The sequence below is a fragment of the Anopheles merus genome, chromosome 2R (genome assembly GCF_017562075.2).
Source record: "Anopheles merus strain MAF chromosome 2R, AmerM5.1, whole genome shotgun sequence".
Classification (NCBI taxonomy): Eukaryota; Metazoa; Arthropoda; class Insecta; order Diptera; family Culicidae; genus Anopheles; species Anopheles merus.
In genome coordinates this window covers 6,401,114-6,411,049 of record NC_054082.1, presented here as the reverse complement: position 1 = coordinate 6,411,049, position 9,936 = coordinate 6,401,114, and the positions used below count along the sequence as shown (strand labels likewise).

At 54.6% G+C, this 9,936-nt stretch overlaps 1 protein-coding gene across 1 annotated transcript; it reads right to left on the bottom strand.

The window, feature by feature from the left end:
* Positions 1-219: 219 nt before the first annotated feature.
* On the bottom strand, positions 220-8,672 carry LOC121588824. The gene is made up of 9 exons (XM_041907219.1): positions 7,511-8,672; positions 6,978-7,326; positions 6,678-6,867; positions 6,356-6,416; positions 4,955-5,087; positions 3,219-3,874; positions 2,739-3,035; positions 2,464-2,654; positions 220-2,394 (listed from the first exon to the last, which is right to left on the bottom strand). The coding sequence occupies exons 1-9, from the start codon at positions 7,536-7,538 to the stop codon at positions 535-537; spliced, it is 3,765 nt and encodes a 1,254-aa protein (XP_041763153.1). The 5' UTR covers positions 7,539-8,672; the 3' UTR covers positions 220-534.
* Positions 8,673-9,936: the final 1,264 nt, after the last annotated feature.

Here is a 9,936-nt window from a genome sequence, read left to right as displayed (position 1 = left end):
GCATGCTGACACACGCACACACGCACGCACCCGCGGCCACCCACCGCACAAAACGTGTGTGACACGCGACGGCGACGACGCCGACGACGACAACATCGACACCGACACCGGTGTCTTTAAACGTCGTTAAACTGTACCACCCACCCTCTGCACATTGTGTGGTTGAAGGGCGCTGTAAGTCTTTTGGGAGAGAAATCGAAAAGCTTACGCCAACTAATGTTATTTTGCTACACACACGCACACACAGAAACATATCTTTATTTCGTTGGTTTTCGCTTTGTATACAGCTTCCTCCTATAGACTGATGTGCGTGCTACATAAACACACACGCACACGCACACGCACACTTACATGCGGATATGGTATCATTTCAATTAACCTTTGGATAATACGATGAGAACGGTCGTTGCTGGAACGTCGCCTCTTAAACCCTCCCCGAGGAAAAAAAACAACACAAAAATCCCCCCCCCCCCCCCCATCCCAAGAGCACGAGAGCGTTTCCCGGAAGAAGGGCATTAGAGCCTCGCTCCAGCCCTAGGTGACACTGTCGACACTGTCGGCACTTTCATTGCACTCCATTATCGACTGGAAGGTGACAAGGTGCGGTGTCGGGCCGGTGTCGCTCGGCGTACGGCCCAGCTTCGGTCGCGCCGTCATCCGCTCATCCTCTTTGGTGTGGTGCGTCACCGCCGCCGCCGCCGCCGCCGGCACGTTCATGTACTCTGCACCGCCCGCAAACACCGGCACATTCGAGGGATACATTACGTAGTGCGATTCCTGCTTTCCCATGCCAGCCCACGAGCCGGCACTGCTGCTGCTGCTGCTGTGGCTGCTGTGGTTGCTGTGGTTGCTGTGGCTGCTGGCAGTGCTGGAGCAGCTACCGTTGCTGCAGCGGTTAAGCGCACCGACGAGCGTCCCACTGCCCAGCCGCACGCCCCGCACCAGGTGCAGCTCTTCGCTGATGGGTCGGGGCGATGGCGGCACCATGTAGTTCTCGTTCTCGGTCCCCTTCGGCCAGGATTTGCTGTGCGACAGACGACGGCCCTCGCTGGGCGCACCGTCCGTGGGTGTGCTTGCCGGAGGCCCCCCGCCCGATGATAGTCGACCGCCGCTGCTCTGCTCGGAATTATCGCTCCCCATGCTGTGCATGCTGAGCGAGAGGCTTTGCGGTCGCACCACAGCGTACCCACCGTTCGAGCCGCCGGCGCCCGCCATCGAGAACTTAATCTCGTCGCACACGTCCGCACCGGGCGGGTCGCTCGAACCACCGGCCGTCCCATTCCCTGTCCGCTGCTTCGACCCGGCCGCCTTCCCGCCCGCCGGGGAGGGTTTGGTGCGCGAGAAGAAGCTCCGCATCCGCTCGAACGGTGTCGGCCGCTTCAGCTTGTCCTTCAGCTCGCGCTGTATCTGCTCGTAGTGTTCGCGCATCCGGGCCAGCTGGTCCTGCTTCTCGCGGAAGCTCTTCTGCACATCGTTCCGGTTTTTCCACAGCGTCACGAGCTGCTCCACCTCCTGGATCGAGAACACGTTGTTCTTGAAGTCGGAAATGATCTCGAGCAGCTCGTCGTCGACGGTGCGGCCCTCGGCGGAGCTGCCGGTGTTGCGCCGGCACCGGGGCAGCCCGGCCGTGGTCGTGCCGTACGTGTCCTCGCTCGCCGGGTCCTCCTTGCGGAAGCTTAACCGCACGTGGGAGGCCGCCTCGGTGGTCGGCTGGGTTTCGGGCACCACTTCCGGCACGTTGCAGTACGGGTGGACCGGAATGTTGGACGGTTGAATCATGTAATCGCCCATCGGTTCGGCCGTAGCGGGCAGCGGGGGTGGCGTGGGAGTGCGGTCGGTCGGCGGTGTGAAGGGTGCGTTGGAGGGCTGCAGCATGTAGTCACCGTTCGTGACGCATTCGGCCGATGCGGTTGAGCCGGCTTCACAGTTTTCCAGCAGATCGGAGCATTCGTTGCTGAAAATGTCGTACTTGGCCGCTCGCTCGGCGGATTCCACCGACCGCAGCGATCCGTTGTTGCAGCGCCGGTCTGTATCGCGCACCACATCAAAGTTATCCTCGTTCTCCCCACAGACGTCCTTCTCGTCCGGAGGTCCGGGCGGTGTCAACTCGCTACCCGCCGGGCGATCGTTGAGGTAGTGGATGTTGATGGCACTGGCTCCACTGCCACTTCCGTCCACCTGGTCCGACCCATTCGCGCAGCTCATGTCGATGTAGCCCTCCGCCTGCTTTAAAGCGTGCACGTGCGACAGTATCTTCTCCGCGTCGGTTTTGTTCTGCGTACGAAGGGGCAGACCGGTGCCGTGCTGCTGCTTCGGCTGTATCATCACCTGGTCCGAGCTGGCGCCACTCACGCCCTTGAAGTAGTGGTACATCGTGGTGAGTTCGTTCATTTGCTGCAAAGAAGAAAAAAAGCAAATGCGTTCCAATCAATGCGGTTGGTCGTCTGCTGACGCGAAACTTACCGAGAAGTTCTTCAGTGCGCTCGCGATCTTGTAGTGTCCCGCCAGCTCCGCAATGTCCGACGGCGTTCGACCATTGATGTTGCGCATCTCGCACGCAATCTCACCGCCCGGAGATTCGATCAGCTGCATGCAGAGTCGCTCCAGGCCCCAGCGGGCGGCAAAGTGCAGCAGTGTCGGATACTCTTCAGGATCTGTTCCGGAGAAAGAAAAAAGTTCCAACAAAACACCGTGAGAAAATGCGTTCAGTTCTTCTTCCACCGATGGGAAATACGTACAGATGTCACGATGGCAGCCCATCTCAGCACCACCACCGCCGCTGCCGTAGTTCAGCAGGTTGTAGTTCGGTGGAACGTTTCGCAGGAACGCCTTCAGCAGCAGCAGATCCAGCTTGTCCCGATCGTTCGTCGACAGACCGACCGACTGACAGATCAACTCCATCGGTGCGTCCTTCGAGGACAGGATCTGCTCGAGCTCGCGCATCTGGCTCTCACACTTTAACGGCCGACTGCCGAGATCGATACTGTTCTTCTCCAGCCGTATCTTGATCATCATCGAGATCTCCATACAAACCTCTGCGTGATCAATTCCCATGAAAAAAGGAGGAAGAAAAAAATCCCCGAGTCCGTCAGTTCTTCCCATCCATCCATTCATCAAAAACCCAACCATATGGTAACTTCCGTTTCGCGTTACACCCTCCACCGGCGTTCCGCGAAGGTGAGAAAACATTGGGATAAGCCCCGAGCACATCAACCTACCTGGCACGCTGAACTGTATGGTGTAGGGATTGCGCCGCTTGATGTTCGTTATCTCGATCGTTTGGTCCGCCTTCTCCACCTTGATCTTTATCCAGTCCTCCTTGGTGAGCGGTTCGTGCAGGATCAGCAGGATCTTGCTCTGGCCCACCTTTACCTTGCGCGGGAACAGCACGAACGAGTCGTGGGAACGGTGCCCGCTACCTGCACCGCCCGCTGCCGCACCGGGCAGATGGCCCGTTGTACCCGTGCCGGACGGGCCTGTCGGTGAGGTCGGTGTTTTCGGTTCCGTGCCGGATGGTGTGCGCTGCAGGACGGTTTGCTGCCGTAGCGCCTTGCCGAGGATGTCGGTCGCAATGCCGAGCAGCTCGCTTACGAAGGCGGTGTCCTTTTCGCGCACGGAACACGTTCGCCAGCGGGAGTAGCCGGGCAGGGAGGTTTTGGCAAACTCGTTCACCGCACACTCGGACACGTCCAGGAGCATGCCGAGGACGCGGTTCGGTGTGAGCAGGGCGTTGAGCTTCGTGTGGAGCAGCGAGGGCGACAGTCCTAGCAGGGCTGGACAGACGACCACGATCTGGAGTTTGGTGGATTCGCACTGCTGTATGATGTGCGGGGTTTGCTGTACCACATCCTCGTCCAGCTTGATGTGGAGGAATCTGAGCAGGAGATCGAAAGGGAAGGGATGTTATTGTCGTGAGGAATTAAATGCAGGACTCGGAAGTTCTTCAATTACGGAACACGGCCTGGGACAGACTCAGTCTTACAGACTGTACACTTGATTGAAGGGGATTTCCATCACTATTACAGGGTTTCCCAAGGTTTTTTGGTTCGTTTTTTTATCGTTCCCAACAATGTATGGGAATTATTCCATTGAAAATAAACACACATGATTCTGAAACATCGAATAAATAATTTGGACGAATCAAAACTAAAATTAAGAAACAACAAAAAAAACCTGGAAACCCTGTATCGTATGCATCAGACTGAAAGTGAAACAGAAAATGTTACAGCACACCTGCTACAAAGAGACATTCGTCTAATAGAGAGTGACTGCAGGCCTAACCCGTAGGCATCGATTCACGTAATCTGAACGTATGTCACCAGATCTCCATGAAAGAGGGAACTTTATAAAAAATGGCGTTGCTTTTCGTTAATTTATCTAAACACGCGAACTCCAAGGCAGCGAGCTGAGAGACACCAAACAATGCCAAACCAACGTATGCTAAAACCTGCCCGGACTAAGAAACAATCTAATCTTTTATATGCAGATGTGGACTGCAACATTCCTACGTGATTCTGAAAAGCTTCCCGATTGTCTCGATTGACTCGGTGTCCATTATAAACCTAAATCTTTTCCACAGGCGATTTTGTACTTCAATTTTATCAGACTTTTGGACCTTGAAAACGACATAAACGTTAACCGTTAGCAAGAGCAGATCACGATCACACTGAAGGCACTGGAAGGGTTTAGCGCTTCACGTCGTCATCGTGCATTAGTGGCCAGACATATGGGTCAAGAGCAAGGACTGGGTCACTATGAAGTGATGCGGAACAGGTATATTACGGTCACAGACTGTCTGATTCCGGTGACGTCTTGTTTATGATACTATTACCACACAAAAACACACTTCTGAAACTGATCCCCTACATATTAATCATCATCACTATCAATTTCACTACAGAAGCCGACTGACATACACACACACAAACACACACACTAAACACTTGATACTCACTTGAAGGGAAGCCGTCCGCGTTGCTTGGTGATCTTGTCGAAGCACACCTTCAGATGGTTGACCCACAGCATGCCGTGCTCGCTGTGGCGTGCCGTCACGAACAACACGTCCATTGCAGCCGCCCGTAACGTTCCTGTGGAATGAGATGAGTCGCCGCGATCGCCACACTATTACTGGAGGATGTTTTTTTTTTACGCAGCGGAAACACTATCGCACCAGAGACCACATCCACACACTCCCACACACGATGTAATGAGGAGTGTTCGGTTGACGGTTTGCAGTGCGATCTGGAAGCAGAATAACCTCCACCAAGCGGAAGCGCACAGCACCGCTAAAAGCCAAAAGCCCTTGTCACTGCAGCGCGATCCGCCAGCAAAATGTGCAGCACGCCGGAAAGAGCCGCCCGCGGGCATGGCAGCGATCGCTCAGTCGCGGACAGTCGCGGCGAAAAAACAGCCACGATCACGTCTTCGCTCCATCATCGGGGTTGCGCGCGGGAGAGATGAGGACGCGCAGATGGGTTTTGTTTAATGTGTTTGTTTTCCGGTCGTTTGTGTGTACAATGAGCGCGCGCGAGCGCGTACACCCGTCCTGGAGGGGATGGGACGGTAACACGAGCGCGTCCGTTCCGCCATCCGCGGTGGGGAAAAAGGAACGTGATCAAAATAAAGGAACGAAGAAAGAAATGGAAGGGACAGCAATGAAAAGTAGAAGAAGAAGAGGAAAAAAATGGCAGCGACTCATTTGGACAGCATCGCAGTGACTGTGACGGCCAAGCGGATAGGGCGGCCACTGAATTTGAATGCATGGTGCGTGATGTTGTGGTGGATGTTCTCGTCACAAACATATCGCCCCTCTCTCCTTCGCTCTCTTGCCCGGGGGAGGGGGAAGTGCCCCTCAAGAGCAGGAAGGAAAGATGTCCCCCATCATAAGCAACAGAATCAGAAAGGGAAGAGAGAGAAAGAGTGAGAGTTGCGGTGGGTGTGGGTAATTAGAATGGAAGTGGAAACATTAGAACGTTTGCTGGAGCTTAGAAGGCAAATGTCAAAAAATGATAGTGACACCACAATGCCTTTCGGCACTCTCTTCCGCGCTTTCTCTCTCTCTCACTCGCTCTCTCATTCGCTATCGCTGGAAATGGGTTTGTTGTGAGCTGCCGGCCCGACTCCAATGGTTCAATATGGCCCTAGGCGGAAATACACATCAACCAATTCTCCATAAAGGCGACGCAAGCAACCGGGGGCTTGCGAACACAAGAACCCCCACAAACCATAAACGGAACTGACGCGAATGGTACTACTTTGGCGTTTTGCGGCTTGCTCTTTCCTCTGGCGTGTTTGCGCACGGTTCTTGAGCAGCTCTGTTTCCGCTTTCGCTTGCGCGCGGGAGCATCGCACTTACCGGAATCGGATGTGCTGCCGGCGGGTTGGCAGGGGGCTTTCGGGGCGGGAGCGTTCGGCACCTGCAATAGACACGCAGTGTATCCAGCCAAAAGTAGCGTTTTATAAACGGTTTTTTGTTGTTGTTGTTGTTGTTGTTGCGCAAACGGCGTTGATGGAAAGGCGGAAACAAAGCGCAGAAGGACATTAGCACGAATTGATGTAAACCATTTGCGTATTTGTGGTAGAGCATGCGGGAGGCAGGGTAAGAGATGGAAGAAGGAAATACACAGGGCGAGGAATAAGACACCACACGCACCACGGGCACACACACATAAGCTTACCTCATCGATGGAGGTTTCATTTTTCATCATCAGCTCACGGCCGCCATTGTGCTCCAACTGATGCTGCTGCTGCTGCTGCTGCTGCTGCTGCTGCTGGTGGTGCTGGTACTGCTGCGGTAGATGATGGCGATGAGTCGACGTCCCGAAGGAATGTCTGCGCCGTTCCGGCAGCGTCCCCGACCGTCCGACGCTGCACCAGTGTTTGTGGATGTGTTGTTGTGGAATGTTTACAAAGTGCTTTCGATTAGCGCAAAGTGGAACGAAAAACCCCAGGCGAACGGGCGCGCGCGAACAACTTACGCAAACGGTGGCGGTGACAGCGGAACCACCAGCGGGGCCGCCCGTGGCGCTCCATCGTCCTCCAGGATCGGTGCACCGCCGCCCGTGCACGATGCGCTGTTGCTCCGGTAGCGAAAGATCGCGCCGTTGCGGGCGGGCGGCGTCGGCGGGGACGGCGTCGAGTCGGCGTAGTCCCCCCCGCGCCCGTCCACGATCGTAGTAGTGGTGGCGGCTCGCTTCAGCTTCGAGTAGGTCACCAGGCGCTTTAAATGGTAGAAGCGGGCCGGCTTCTTGTGCTCCACCACGTCCGCGGCCGGTTCGCCGGCCGGACCGGACGCGGCGGCATCTTCGTTAAAGTAGTTGGGATTATCTGTTCCATTTGGGAAAATGGGGGGAAAGGTGGAAAGGTGGGGGGGAATCAATTGAAAAATCGGACTCGGAGGATAATCATGCAATCATGGCAGAGAAGATGTGATCTGCTGTTCCGCGATGAAGAACTCTCTGCCAGGCGACGACGACGAACGACGCCCGTGGCGGATGTGAGACCGACTCACCTGAACACAGCGGGTGTGGTGAATCCATGGTTTGTTTTTAGACGTCTTGTGGGAGGTGTGTGTGTGTGCGTAGGTATACTACTACTTCCCACCTCCTCTTCAACAGAAACAAGCTAAAGAAAGATACAAACTACAGTCACACAGAGCACACAGATGCACACAGTTCCGCAGCATCCTTTGTCGTAAAAGTTCGTTGCTACGAGACGAAAGCAGTGAGACACTAGACACACGCTGTTGTTATCTGAGATCAGACCCGTGCCTTCCCCGGTATGGCAAGATGCATTGCTACAATTTGCATATTGCATTTAAACATGCGCACACACTCACACAGGCAAGGGCATACACACACATTAACGCTCACTGCCGGAATGCGTCTCTCGGAAGGAAGGCGAACGTTCCGGACGATGCCTGGGCCTCCTCTGCTATTGATCTCACGCGGCGGAGGGAAACTACGACTGGCACTTTAACTGGCTGGCATCAAAGCAGGCCCCGAGGTTTTCGACTGTGTCCCAGACCATTTGTTTATTTGCTTTTCCGTTCTTTCCGCTACCGGGCTCTCTCTCTCTCTCTTTCTCTCTCTCTCACACAAACACACACTCTTCTTGGTGCTTTACTTTTTCCGGGTTTCTTCACACGGATGAGCATATGGAATGGATTTTCATCACCAAATTCACTGAAACACGCTGTCTTCCGTTCCGTACCACAGGGAAGGGAGTTTTCCAGCCACCCCCAACACTCACAGGAACGCACACACGTACGGTAGAGTTTCCGGATGCTCCAGCCCTTCCAGGGGAGCTACAGGCGAGCGCGCGCGCGCACACACAACCGCCCAAACAAAAAGGTCGTGTCGTTCTCGATCGTCTGGCCGCTCTCGACTAATGTGCCACCCCGTTCGAGCGGCGAGAAGAGACGGACATAAACCCCCGCCGCCGCCACCACCACTACGCACTGCCAACGCTAGTCCGCACCGAACGTCCGAGACGACGCACAAGAGCATCTGATCGAATTATCTAATCTAAACTAAACTCGTCCTCACGGCACGGCCCGTGACACCGTCGCCGTCTCATCCCGCATGAACGGCCCGAAGAGAAGACATCTCGCTTGCAAACGACGTGCCGGGCCCTCTCGTCGTTCATCATCCACGTTCGGCGTGTCCCGCGCGCGCAATGCGTTTTTACATTGCGCTTGTAATGTTTACATCGCTCGGTCTCGCTCGCCCGCAGGGCCCGAGCGCGCGCGCTCGATCGTTGCTGTCCTATCTCTCTCAATCTCACACTTTTCCTCTCTCGCTCTGGAGCTCTTTCTCTCTCTCTCTCTCTCTCTCCGTCATATCGTTCATGTGCGGGTTTTGGCATTTGGTTATATTTTCGAGCATGTTTTTCACGCGCCGCTTTCGGCTTGCGCTCCCTTTTTGCTCGCCCTAACGCAAAACACGCTGCGCGGCGTTTCTGTCTTCCCTTTCGCTCATCCCTGCGCCGTGCGCGTTGCGCTGCGGATGGTTTTTGGTTTGCGCCGCTTCTCCGCTCTTCCGCCTTCGCTGCGTGCTGCGAACGAAAGCGTGTGTGTGTGTGTTTTTATTGACATGCGCACCGCATCGCCCTCATGCTGCACATCCCACATATATGCGCATACGCATATTGTGAGCGTATGGTTTTTTTGTTTTGTTTTTTGTTTTTCGTTTTGGGCTGGTGCTCCGTTTGCTGCTCTAGCTGCTGCTGCTGCTGCTGCTTCCGAGGCTACGGAGAGTTTGTCGAACCGTCGATGCCTGACGCGCCGAGGACGCGTAGGAAGCGTAGGCAGTACAGCCCTTTGCGCGTCTGGAGCGCATGTGGCTTATCCGCTGCAGGCGAAAGGGAAGGAGTGCTGGGAAAAGGGACACATAAGGCACGGCACGGTCGATCCTCTACATGTTGCGCATCCCTGATGGATGATTGTGGCTCCGTGCCGCTTGAGCTTGGGACGGTGGAAGCGGGGGGAACCCCGGTCGTGAGTATGCTTAAGCGCGGAGGGATGGTTTTATCGCAGTTGGAAGAATTAAATCGTTCAATATTCACACCACGCACTGTTTTGGAGATTGTGGACCGGAAGTGTAGCACCCTTCTTTATTTCTGTTTGTGTTTATGCAAGATAACGATCGGTCGGAAGGGACAAATAAAAGGTTTACGTGTTACCCTGCTTAGCGTGTCGTTCCTTTTGAACGGATCAACGACGCTCTGTAGCTGTGGAAGGGTTTGAATCAAAGTCGTTATGCTGCAGCGATAGCATGCAAGCTGTAATGTGGAGGAGTTGATTGCGTACAACACTTTATGCAAGAATATATTTGATAACATGATAGAAGAGAAGTTAATTTCGTTTGATATAGGATGATTATATTGGATGAAACGTAAATAAAAGAACATCCTTCTAAATGTTTTACATTTTATAGC

Coding starts and splice junctions, on each gene's coding strand:
- LOC121588824 (XM_041907219.1), bottom strand. CDS start 7,538: ATGGATTCACCACACCCGCTGTGTTCAG. Junction 7,327..7,510: donor ACCACACCCGCTGTGTTCAG/GTGAGTCGGTCT, acceptor CAAATGGAACAG/ATAATCCCAACTACTTTAAC. Junction 3,875..4,954: donor CGCGGACGGCTTCCCTTCAA/GTGAGTATCAAG, acceptor TCTCCTGCTCAG/ATTCCTCCACATCAAGCTGG.